Here is a 13,296-nt window from a genome sequence, read left to right on the forward strand (position 1 = left end):
AACAATTCCCAGGTACCTACATTTTCCAGTAAACTCATCCAAAATCAACCAGCTGGAAGTTCACCAAGATAAGCTATAATATTCTAGATCCATTTTTGTTGTTATTCCTACCTTTTTAAGGAAAAGTACAGGAAATACGATAGGGACTTACATGATGGTGCTGACGGGCAGTTAAACCGCTTATTATCACCATAGCGCCAAGATACACCCCACAAAGGCCTCGGATGTATGAAAATGAGAAAATGATCGAGATTTGCTCAAAAATATTGCTTTTACTCAATTTTTCAATGCCATACCGTCTAAAGCATCCATATCAATAATTCTCAAGGAGATTCTTGACAACTAAAAAGGTACGTGATTCGAAATTACAGACTAGGCCAATACAGTGCAAGGGAAACACACTTGTAACTCCAGATACTAAATTTACTACTGCGGCGAGAAGAACCAGATTTACAGCAAATTAGTAGCCGTTGAGATGTACGGCTTTTGAAAATATGGGACAACGAAACGATCGATCAAATAAAATCGCCCAGATGCAAACCAAGCTTAGGCATGCGGAAGTTCGCAATCGCTAGCTTTACCAGGCAGTTGGCTCAGAAGAGATATAAAAACTGTATCGTGCATTCAAATCTCGATGATCACATTTCAACGAGGCACTGTCTAACACCGAGTACGTAGTGTGGCTTACGGCCGCTCCTTCCATGCCAAATATTGATAAGTAATGTATACCGTAAGTAACGTGCCCAGAAACGATCCTAAACTGAATGCAGAGTTGTTATCCGAGGTGACTGCTGCATATATGATCACGACAAACCCAATTACAAGAAGTAAAATGAATATTGAAAAAAGAATAGCAGACCAGTCCAAACTCTCGTTGATACGGATTCCCCATCCTATAACACGCTGACCTTGGGCACCTGGTGGTCTGACTAACTCTTCTCGAAGCTTTTTGGGGAACATCGTCATCCAGAATCCGTCCGTATGGGGTCCTGGCTTCAGTAAGTGCGGCAATGGAATGTCAGCAAGTTCGGCGTCTTCCATTGGAACAGGCTCGTAAAGATATCTTCTTGCCGTTACCTCATCCTCGGGGGGAAACTCTCTGGTCTTGAACCATCTTGGACAACTTTCTTCTCCGATAGGGATAAGCTGAAACTATTAGAAGGTTTAGCCTAGCAGTCTCGACAGAATAAAAACAGTGCATACTCGGACAAAGTCCCCTGACGCAATCTTGTGCAGATGCATCCCTCCGAAGATACCGCGGAGGCTTGTAAGAAATTCCAAACAGCTCGGTAAAGATGGAAGATTTGGGAGCCGTTTTGAAATTGCATACAATAATTTACGTACCAAAGGTGGAACAAGTAAGGCAAATCTCCATTCATGAGCCCTACGAACACTTTTATACCCACTGCTAATATTTTGAAAAAGGAACTCGTCACTACCAATCGAACTGACATCGACATGAACCAGGGCTGTGGAATTCTTCGTATTGACGCAGACGAGAAGGTACTGTGGATCACCAAGAGCATGAAGATTGCGAGGCTCAGATGCGTTTCTATGGGCTTCGGTATTTGCAAACTCTGACGATATCCGATGTAGAGATTGTGGGAGGCTGGGCTGTGGCCCATTCCTACTGGATCTCAATTGGGCTTTAGGCGGAAGCGTGATCTCATTGGAATTAGGCGAAGGTTGTGGCCGACTCCTGACGGCGGCCACGCTCTTAATGAGTCTTTGCCGGAATCTTTCAATCCCACCCGGTGACAACTCTCTAACATCGACATACGAAAGTTCACCGCAACCCTGAAAGGAGTGTTAAACCCTCTATGATGTAAAAATGAAAGGTAGACTGACACAAATATATGATATCCTTCGGTAGCTGGTGGGTGGAGGGAAGCAGATGCCCATTAACCAAAGCCACCACGACGACCATATCGTCACCTTGTCAGGTTTCATATAGTCTGATGGGATTTCCTCCGCAGGATTGTCTCTCTGATGAGAAACTTGATTAGTGTCACCTCTCTGTTCTTCCAATAGCTCTGATTTGGCAGCGACATAAAACCTTTCGTTCTCGCCATTATTCGATGGCTTTTGAGGGAACGAAATCATAATATCCTGGAATGATGGCTCAAGAAACACAGAGTTAGTTGACGTAGCATCGGGTTGTAGTTTCTCTCGTGAGTCAGCTATCCCAGGTGAATGATAGAGAAATCTACGAAGATTTTGCTTATAGAGGTGGAAGGGTCGTCCGGAGATAAGGAATTCTGCGGTTTCTTTTAGTTTAGATAGCTCGGCCTCGGACACATCGTTTCCTCTGTCATTATCGTCATCCGTGTCTTCGCTGTCTTGCCTGGCATCGTCTGCATTGCCTGATGCAGAATATGGTATACCTGCCATGTCACCGGATATTATACCATCATTATCCGTGTGCGCTGGCTGCGCTGTAGAATCCCCATCATCCAGAAAACGATCAAGCAAAGAGAGACTGTCCTTCTCCTGATTCAGCATGATGTTTATTTTTTCTCGAATAGTATTGTCTGTGGGCTTAACAAGGGTACAAACTCCCGCGGAGATGCGAATTCTGTTGTTTCGCGAGCGCAAGAATTCAACAGCTATCTTTTGGGAAGGGATATGGCCGTCTGAGCGGAGATCCATGAAAAATGTCTTCAACAAGCGTCGATGATTTCTCACGAACGTCGCTTCGCCCATGGTTTTAGCTGCTTCCTGATATAGAGCTAACAGCTCAAAGTCGTCCGTAAACGTTTTTACAATATATTTCACCGCAACTTGTTGATAATTGGCCGCCCCAGGGTCAGTTTCAGCTAAGGAGTTAATGTCGTCAGCTGTTGACTTAAGTGACTGGACATCATCTTCTCTTTTCTCAAGCTTATGTTCCATTTTCGGCGTTTTATAGTTGAAGAAGGTCATGGGTAAACGAGACTCTATAACTGGGTCAATGTCCACGATGGCTCCATATGATAGCGAAGACGGGGGGGTAGAGCGAGCTTGATCTGACCAAAGGTAAGGAGAAGAATCCGCTAGTGTGTGTGAAAAGTCTACGGAGGTGGCTTCCCTCTCGCGCTTGCCCCTCCGCAAATTTAGCGCTTCTGCTTCCTTCAGCCGTCCTTGGTTCTTGTACGTCGATGCGAGGTTTGCTATGCTGCTTAGGGTATTAGGGTGCTCTGGTCCAAGTATCCGTTCGCTAATTTCCATCACCTGCACATCAAGCTCTTCTGCTTCCTTCCACCGTCCTTGGTTCCAGTATGTCGAGGCAAGATTGCCCATGCTGCTCACAGTGTTAGGATGCTCTGGTCCAAGAATTTGTCTACTAAACCCCAATACTTGTAACTCAAGCTCCTCAGCTTCGTTCCATCGACCCTGATTCCGATAGGTTGATGCTAGATTCGCTATGCTGATCAGAGTGTCGGGATGCTCAGCTCCTAGGACTGTCTTTTTTGTCTCTATTACTTGCATACCAAGCTCTTCTGCTTCCTTCCACCGTCCTTGGTTCCAGTATGTCGATGCAAGATTTCCCATGCTGCTCACAGTGTTAGGATGCTCTGGTCCAAGAATTTGTCTACTAAACCCCAATACTTGTAACTCAAGCTCCTCAGCTTCGTTCCATCGACCCTGATTCCGATAGGTTGATGCTAGATTCGCTATGCTGACCAGAGTGTCGGGATGCTCAGCTCCTAGGACTGTCCTCCTTGCCTCTATCACTTGCATGTTCAGCTTCTCTGCTTCATTCCACCGACCCTGATCCTGGTAGATTGATACGAGATTATTCATGCTGATTAGAGTAAAGGGGTGTTCAGTTCCCAAAACTGTCTTCCTTGTCTCCAGTACTTGCACCTCCAGCTTCTCAGCTTCGTTCCATCGACCCTGATTCTGGTACGTTGATGCTAGGTTCGCCATGCTGACCAGAGTGTCGGGATGCTCCAGTCCAAGGACTGTTTTCCTTGTCTCCAGTACTTGCACCTCCAGCTTCTCAGCTTCGTTCCATCGACCCTGGTTCCAATAAGTTGATGCGAGATGGTTCATGCTAGTCAGAGTAAATGGATGCTCCAGTCCAAGAACTAACTTCCTTGTCTCAAGTACTTGCACTTCCAGTTTCTCAGCTTCGTTCCATCGACCCTGGTTCCAATAAGTTGATGCGAGATTTTTCATGCTAGTCAGAGTAAAGGGATGCTCCAGTCCAAGAGCTTTTTCTGATCCTTTCAATGCCCGTCGATGCATCGATTCCGCCTCTTCATATTTCCTTTGCTTAAAGAGCACTAAGCCAAGATTATCGACACTATTGAGCGTGTTAGGATGCTCTACTCCAAGCACCTTCTCACTTTTTTCTAGAACCCGTCGATGCATCGCTTCCGCCTCGTCATATTTCCCTTGGCTGGAGAGCACATTGCCAAGGTTATTGACACTGGTGAGCGTGTTAAGATGCTCGCGGCCAAGCACTTTCTCTTGTGCTTCTAGAGCCCGTCGACACATCGATTCCGCCTCTTCATATTTCCTTTGCTTAAAGAGCACTAAGCCAAGATTATCGACACTATTGAGCGTGTTAGGATGCTCTACTCCAAGCACCTTCTCACTTCTTTCTAGAACCCGTCGATACATCGCTTCCGCCTCGTCATATTTCCCTTGGCTGGAGAGCACATTGCCAAGATTGTTAACACTGGTGAGCGTGTTAGGATGCTCGCGGCCAAGCACCTTCTCTCGTGCTTCTAGAGCCCGTCGATGCATCGCTTCCGCCTCATCGTACGCTCCCTGAAGATCTAGAAACCATCCACAATTATCGGAGATGGTGGCCACATTTAATCGATCTGCATCATCGACCTCAGGTCGAGACTCCAGCACATGTTTGGCATGTGCAAGAAGCGATCGACATTGTGTCCAGTATTCGTATTCGCCATTGGGGAATACTTGCGCCATAATCTTTCGCGACTGGGCCTGCCACCCGTCCAGCTGCTGTCGGGTTTTCAGCCATGCCCGGACCGAGAGCTGCACCAGTCGGTGCATTTCAAACAGCTGTGCATCTCCATCCACCCGGATCAAAGAATAGCTTATCAGCGGCGCCAATCGATCTTCAAACTGCAGTCTGCCGTCGTCCCCACGAACAAGGTCTTCGGGAATCCCCTGCCGATCGAACATGCTCATCAGCGCGAGCAGGTCCGTCGTGGACGGCTGATCCTGGCGAATTTGCTCAAATGACAGCTGCCATGTCGTAATGACCGCATCTCGAATGCCCGGGTCTCGCCGAAGATCTTTTGCATCCTCATGCCGCAGAAGATAGGTCTGGTTCGACTCGCTCTCATGAAAGAGTTGCAAGTATTGGGAGACCGAGGTGCGCGGTAATCGGTTCGCAATGTAGGATCCGGCCTGGGTGATCGCCAGCGGGATGTACTCCAGCGCCTGCACCAGGGCTTCTTCATCCCCTGCCCGTGATGGGCTGCCAGGAATCCTCGTCCGGAGTAACCGCAGCGATTCGTTCTTATTCATGGGCGGAATATCAATGATAAGACCGTCAATCCCGACCAGATTTCGCGCCGCCAGACGATTCCGCGACGTTACCAGGACCGATCCGTGGGTGGCCTGGGGCAGGAAGCTCACCAGTGGGGCTCGTCCGTCCGCGTCGTCGCTATGGAAAAACATCCTGTCGTTATCCGCATTATCCAACACTATCAGCCAGTGGCCATGGCTCTCGTCGCACAACCACTGATAGACGAGCTGCAGGATGTTTGTCTTTGGGTCGTCGCGTCCTGGGATCTCGGCGACGACCGCAATCTGCTGGTAGCCTTGCTGGACCCGAGCCGCATTGCTGGCGTGAATCCAGAACACCCACATGTACGGTACGGATTCTCGCACGCGGTAGGCATATTCGATGGCCGTTTGTGTTTTGCTGGGAAATAAATACATTAGTTGGAATGCAAATAGCCCTTTTAATAGCAACTACCGACCCCACACCGGCTAATCCTATCAATGCCATCCGTTCGTGACCTTGGCCGATCACCCTGACTTTTTTATTGATCGTCTGGATGATATCCTCACGCCCTACGAACATCGGATCCTTCTTGAACGGCACCGTGGAGCATGGCTGGAGTCGGTAACGCGCCTGCACTGGAAATTCTCCGTATTAGCTCGTGGAAAGTCTCTCGAATCAGTCACTCACTAAATCGAGCCGCCACCACCGATGGGGCGTTTTGGGCGAACTGTCGCAGTTTATCGAGCGCCGTTCGATACCCGGCCGCGTTGCGCGTGTCGAACTTGACGATCCTTGAGTGGTCCGCATGCAGCGGCACCTTGTCCTCCACATGGTCGGGAAGCTCGAGAAGCGCTGAGTCCGAGTCGACGGCCGTGACCAAATCCCCTGTGCGTTCCCATCGTCCGTGATCCGACTCCTATTGCGATAGTCAACCCGTGTCCCTGGCGAAGACACAGACCAATACGTACAAAGACCAACTGCCTCGTCTGCTCCGTCTCGTAGAAGCTGACCACCTTGCGGTCTTGGATTAGATTCTTAAAATCCGCCAGCTGGTGCATCAACAGATCGGATTTGCTGGAAATTTGCTGCAGTAATCTCTCGCGCGGATGCTTCTTATCCCCAGCCAGCATCTGCTGGATATCGCTTACGAGGAGGCCCCTGTGCGGGATGGCAAAGAGGAGCATGCCGTATGTGGCCCGATACAGCGATGTGATGGCTGGGTGGTCGTCCTCCATCGTCTGGATGGCCCGTACCAGGCACTAGAAGTGATATTAGCATATATCATGTCAACCTTAGCAGTAGTCTCACATGAGCCAGGATAATACCTCCAAAGCTGTGTGCAATGAAGAAGAGAGGTCTCTGCTGGAGCTAGTCAAGCCGTTAGCCAAACTTTGAAATTGAGCGAACAAGTAAGAAACCTTGTCTACCTCCTTTGTGTTCCTGATTTTCTTGATCTCCTCTATCAGCTCCCCCCCGTAGTCCAGGATGGTATCGACCCCATGGCTCGACAGCTTCGAGTTGTAGCCATAGATCATCATGCGACATCGTGGTAAATCCTTGGATAGGAAATCGCGAAGCCACATGCGACCGAGATTGCCTCGTCCCTGCCACGATCCGTAAGCGTGTCCATCCAGCCCAGCAATTGCGATAATACTATATCGCGCTATCCGTCAATATTAATCTTCGAGGTATAGATAAAAGCACAGGTCCTTACTCTGCAATAACTGGCTCCTTTTTGTCCGGCGCGTAGAGCTGGGTAAAGCCAAAGAAATGGCAGTCAAAGTTAATGTCACAGTCTCCCATCTCGAACTGCCAGTTTCCGAGAGGGTCGACTCTCAGCTCACTAAGGAACTGAGGTATCCCACCACGAAACCGCACCAGCGCCACTCTCTGTGTATCCGCTTCATAGCATGAAGGTACGATCGTTATCTCGGCCTCGATCTGCGATCTCTCATCGTCGTTCAAGTGGTCCTGGAGGGCTTCCTGTAACGCCGTCTGGAGATCTGTATCAGGTCGATCCCTAGAAAGACCCGTTACCCGGAAGACGTGCAACTTTCGCTGACTAGCCATCTTGATGTGTGATCATGCTTAACAATATTATGATAGAATAAATAAGAGCGAGTTGCCGTGTATCAGACAGAGTATATCAGCCTTGGTCGACAAGGCTGAATCGATCAGCTAGTGCGGGGTATTGGGCCTGCGCCCTGCAACCCTCACCCTTAACATTTCGTACAAAACAAGATGTACCTGATCTCCAACTGATTCTCACAACGTATGGAGGATTTCTAATTGTGAGATATGATTTTCCTACTCACAACAAGATCGGAAATACAGAGTCCAGCCGCAAACAATGCCAAGCACTACCCTCGCATCAGTGACCAATTCATGACTAGTGTACATTAGGTTTAGCCTTGATCTAGCTACTTTTGATGTAGCTCCGTGAGAAGACGCCGGTTTCCATGTGACCTACTTCAGGGACAAGCCAAAACATGGCTGTAGTATGTACCATGACATACACGTGACTTGTGAGTCACTTCTCGGCAAAAATATGTGGGTTCCACTGGTCAAAACAGATAATTGGTCACATTTGCCCATGCGGGTGTTTGAAAATGCACTACGTCAGACCCACATACCTTGTCCTCCGAAACACTCCATTAAACACCCTCCACATTGCAGTGCTGCTTGTTTTTTGATGATCAACGATCGTTGTGATTTCAACAGGTCCACATGGTCATAATTTGTTCGTGCTCGTCAAATGTTCATCCATTGCTGTTTAATGGTCAACACATTCATTGTATCATAATCTGCGTTTATTTTGCTGGGGTGGTTAACTGATAATCAATGAACATAACCAGCATGTTTAATTCCTGGGGCCTGTCAAATCTGCATGGCTGAGGAATTAGTTATATAGAGCAAATAAATAAAATAAATATAATTAAGACCAGATACCGAATTCATCAGTTGGTTGAAGGTTCATCAGCTTGTGTGGGCATTCATACATGTAGATGTATTATTGTAAATGTTCTCAAGTTTCAATAAACAGCATCAAATAGTTTAACCAGCCTTAAAAATATTTTTATATGGCATAAGCTAAGATGATCTATCGCTACAGTATAGCATATCTGGAAAGCTATTATTAAGCTATAGATAGGTGTTTAGCAGTGTTCAGGCTGTACCGTTGCCGGAAAGTGCGAATGGCTTCAATTCCATATGGTATGGTAAAAGGTCGGACTCCGATGCCCCGCATCAATCTGCGTTATGGCGTCGGGCTAACAGGAAGCCTTCCATTGTGGATAAAGCCGCCAACCAACAGTATCTCACCCCACAGGAGAAGCAGGCGCTGACAGAATATGTCTTGCGAATGGCGGATAATAGCTATCTACTCCTAGTAAAATTTCTCTGTTCATTCGCCTAGATTATCGTGCGCCAATAATCCTTGATCTTCTAGATCGCAGACCCAGATCTTAAGGTCTGATTATTAGGAAAGAATTAGCCGCAAAGCTTTTACTAATGACATTTAGAACTAAAGTTACGACGGCTAAAGACAATCAATTAGAAGTGAGATAGCCAATAGACCAAGGCGAAAGTTCAATAACGATTTACTGTCATTGGCCGAGAGTTAGCTCATCCCGCTATTCTCCCGATGAACGTGTATGGACGAGATGGGTCCTCCTCAGCACTCAATTCTTTACAGTTGCACCAGAAATCTTCTTAATTATACACATGCAGATTGATTTTCAAACCCTAACATGGGACATAACTAATCCAAATACGGTTACTGTGTTATTTTGGGTATGTTTCGAGGCTGAGTAGTATATTACCATACAGCAAACCACCGCTGGGAAAGTGTATTGTTACAGTGCTAGTAAAAACGTTATTTTCTTCATGATGTCATTCTTGATTTGGCTTAAGGCAACAGTCATACTGTATCCTAAACTGATCTCCTGCAATTACTCCCCCACGGCAAAGTCAGATTTAGTAAATGATTGACACTACTGCTTTTGCCTACCCAAAGGCTTTCCTGTTATTCTTCTTTTCCTTTTCCTTAGCCCCATTTAGAGTTATTTTTTACCAAACGTGTTCTCGAATCATTGAAACTAAGCTACCTCCGCGAATATGAGAAATGCGGCACTCTGGCTATGCCTATATGAAGCTTTAAGCGGATTGTGGAAATGGTGCATTCCGAAGTGCCTCGGCCTGGATTTCTCATACAGGCGGGGCTATTTTGAGATATTGAGGCCCAAATTCATCCAGCAATCTCCGAACAAAAGCATCATGGGAGTTATAAAGCTCGATTGTGGTAAAGTGATATCCTTAAATTCCTTGAAAGTCAGGTGTTCCCAGAGGCTTTTCTAATAGAGGATAGATTCTTTTGCATCAGAGAGGTCCAAGTTGATGTTCTTTGCAACAAGATAGAATGATGATGTAATAGCATGGGCCTTGGAGTGTTTATAAAGTTGAATATCGGAAAACGCGTTGAAAGCGTGGAGTAGGTATACTGCATCCCAGGACTCGACTCGGTGAAGAAGCAGGACGAGTGAACCCAGGCTTAAGACGATTCATTGCAAATACCAATTGAGAAACCGTTAAACGTTGTGACTCGCAACCACTGCGATATTCCTCCCTCAGATGATCCTTACCTACTGCTCCCCCACAGATCATAATATCGTATAGATCGCCAAGAAACGGCCGGGATATGTTAAATTTGCTGGAATCGGGATGTCCTCTAATATCGTCATTCTCTTGCATCTATTTTTATAAGCCAGTCCTTGCCGTAACAAAATTCTCATCCTGCTGGCCAAGTACTCTGATTCAATATATAATACCTGAGTTGCCCTATTGCTGTTGATGTTATAATATAAAGCAATATCTCGGTATTATTGTTACAGTGCTAGTGAAGCCACTATAATTTTTTTGTAGCTAGAGAGGTACTGATGGGGGGTTGTATTCCTGTGTGGCTGAATCAATGGAGCGGTTTGATATGGGGGTTCTGTCATATAACACATCTGGTTAGATATTAACAACTATCATAATAATAAGAACTTATGTCTTCTTGATATTATTGATAGTAATTAAATTTTTAGGGGATTTTTTAGCTAATTTAATAACTTGATTTTCTAGAAGGCTGTTATAAGGCTAAATGTAAATTTTGCTATATAATTAACTCTGTAGACAGCAATTCTCTTCTCTCTGTTAATTTTCTAATAATTAGCGTCCGGGCCACTCCAATTATCTAAGAGTTCTGTGTTTTTACAAGATGATAGGTTCTACACAAAACTCTTTACTGCTATATTCTTTTCAAAAGGCTGATCAGCTGAGCAGTGGCCTCGAAGGTACTCCCGGCATTTTTCAAAATATTTGGTACTTTCATTCTTTCTTTATCAAAGCTGGCCTCCTTGGACGTAACCTATCTGAATGGGACCTCTTGCCTTTCAGTGGCAGTAGTAAATTTCATACAAATTGTTATACAGTTGTTTTTATTTCACTATATTCAGCTTATCTGTAATCTTTATATACCTTTTCTATCGCTAAAGCTTCTATAAATGATCAATATTTATACTCTTAGATAGTATAACTTAATTCTAGGCAATCAGGCTAATGCTATATTAAAATATACTATTAATTATGCATTCCTGATCTTAATAGAGGACATGTTGGCATCATTATTATATTAAGGGTGTTTTATGTTGGTCAGTGTTAGGCTGTAATTAATAACTCCACTTTTATATAATTTTTCTTTGGATAAAAGAATTAACAAAGAAAATGGATAGAAATTATTTAGACTCCTTTTTATTGATTTCTAGCTGGTGGAGTTGTAAACAGGTTGATAAAAAGTATAGGTACCTGGGAATTGTTTCATCACACACGGCATTTCATGTCGCAGGGATGGGGGTTATATAACTAGGCATGTATTTCCGTTTTAGGATAGACGCTACCCCGCAATTCGAGGCCAATCACGGATCTTGCTTCAGTGCTTATTACAGCTTACTATTATTATTGTTTCAAAAGTAAGTTCAGTTCAGGTCAGCAGACCAGCTCGCGACTGCGGGGGCCAACACTTGAACCAGTCACCATGCCAGCAGCAGGCTTTGACTGCATTCTGCCTTGTCTCGTTGCGGCATCCCCTCCACTTCGCCACGGCCGCATACATACGTCATCACCTGTTTAAAGAGGACAAGGTTCTGCGGGGGATTTGGACAAATTTTAATTTTTCTCCCTCAAGACTATTCGATACTCGGACGGCGACAAGATGGCTTTCTGTACGTGCTGGTAGAGATTGAAGTAATATGTATCATGCAGTCGCTAACAGCCTAGACAATCCCTTCCGGAAACACGAGACGCACAGTCACAACACCCTGCTTGTGTACCAGGTGCTGTCAGTCCTGTCCTGGGCTCTGGTTGCTATCTCAGGCATCTACTATTCCGTCCACAAGCCTCACGACACCAAACATGGCCACAGCATCTGGAAACAAGCCGACAAGCACCCGACCCCGTTCTCGCAAAACACCACCATCACCGGCATCTACTGGTAAGTCCAGTCGTTATATGCTGTAGTACTTCATCTGACCTGGCTCAGGATCATCCTGCTTCTGTCGCAGATCAGCTATCTCTGGCATTTCTTCTCCAAGAACTCGGTGCTCATCACCGCCGCCGCCAATGTCGCCTCGCATTTCATCCTGAATAACCTGCTGATCTTTGCCTTTATCATGCTCTGGGTGCGCAGCTACTTCTGGCCCGCCGAGATTATCATCATCGTCCACCTGCTGAGCCAGTCGTCTGCCTACTGGACTCACCTGGGCTCTCCGCCATTCGTACACTGGCCCGCCATCGCCGGCCCCTATGCCTGGGCCCTCACAGCGCTGTTTTGGAATGGCGCTGTAGCTGTGCATGCCCACAACCTGCCCTCGCGCATTGTGGCCAATGTGTTTATCTGGCTGATATTCTTGATTGGATGGGTGCACATTTTTGCCGCCAAGGATTATATCTTTGGCTACTCGCTGAGCATCCTGACTCTCTGTACCTTCCCCCCCCCCCCTTCTTCTTTTTACTCTCTTAAAAAGGGTTATACTAACTGGAACAGCACTCGCCGTCAAACAGCTCGCGGTCAAGGTCATCGCCTTGCAGTGGATCTTTGCCTTTGTCATCTTCGCCGTCTTTCTTGTTGGCTCCTTGTACGTCTCGTCGGCAGCGTATTCCGGGCGTGATTTGTGGCTCAGACGAGTTGTTGCGCCGGAGTCAACGGCGGATCGGGAGCGTGAGCCGTTGCTCAATGATGCTTAGTATGAGTATACGATCCTATCTATGAATCCTGTTACGTGTGGTGAAGGAACGGCAATATGGAGAACTGATTTAACTGCTGGTTATGTGCTTTTGTTTTAAATTGATTTGTTTCAAAATATACGTAATGAAGCAAAATTGCGAGGGTGGATTTGTTTTTGTTAACCTTTTAACTCAAAATATAATATATCTAATCATGTTTATTATTATCCTGACATTAAATACATTAAATAAATTAAATAAACCAATAACACTATATAATAATGTACAACTAGTTCCAACGGCCGACAATGGTCATTGGTCTGACTACGCGGTTGCCCCAGCAACAGCCAAGCATACCCGTCAACAGACTCGTCGACCCCAGACAGACTCCACCACGATATATCATTGATCCTTCTTCCTCTTCCTCAATTCAACCTGCATCAATACCAACACTGTGAACCAGAATCCATCCTTATCATCAACCATCCACGCGCACCATCACGCACGCCGCGTGTATACGACTATCATTTAAAACCAGTTCAATGCTTTGTTGATTATCCCCA

General features: G+C 46.0%; 2 protein-coding genes across 2 annotated transcripts; one reads left to right on the forward strand and one right to left on the reverse strand.

Annotated features, from left to right (window-relative positions):
• Window positions 1-684: 684 nt before the first annotated feature.
• Window positions 685-7,543, reverse strand: TRUGW13939_01966 (uncharacterized protein; the record flags this gene model as incomplete). Its single annotated transcript, XM_035485162.1, has 9 exons — window positions 685-1,152; window positions 1,345-1,797; window positions 1,849-5,890; window positions 5,949-6,108; window positions 6,161-6,389; window positions 6,442-6,732; window positions 6,782-6,841; window positions 6,901-7,126; window positions 7,188-7,543. The coding sequence occupies 9 exons, from the start codon at window positions 7,541-7,543 to the stop codon at window positions 685-687; spliced, it is 6,285 nt and encodes a 2,094-aa protein (XP_035341055.1).
• A 4,180-nt stretch (window positions 7,544-11,723) lies between these two features.
• Window positions 11,724-12,754, forward strand: TRUGW13939_01967 (uncharacterized protein; the record flags this gene model as incomplete). Its single annotated transcript, XM_035485163.1, has 4 exons — window positions 11,724-11,733; window positions 11,789-12,002; window positions 12,051-12,490; window positions 12,555-12,754. 4 exons carry the CDS (start codon window positions 11,724-11,726, stop codon window positions 12,752-12,754), a joined length of 864 nt encoding a protein of 287 aa, XP_035341056.1.
• Between the last annotated feature and the right edge of the window lie 542 nt (window positions 12,755-13,296).

Source organism: Talaromyces rugulosus, chromosome I (assembly GCF_013368755.1).
Source record: "Talaromyces rugulosus chromosome I, complete sequence".
NCBI lineage: Eukaryota > Fungi > Ascomycota > Eurotiomycetes > Eurotiales > Trichocomaceae > Talaromyces > Talaromyces rugulosus.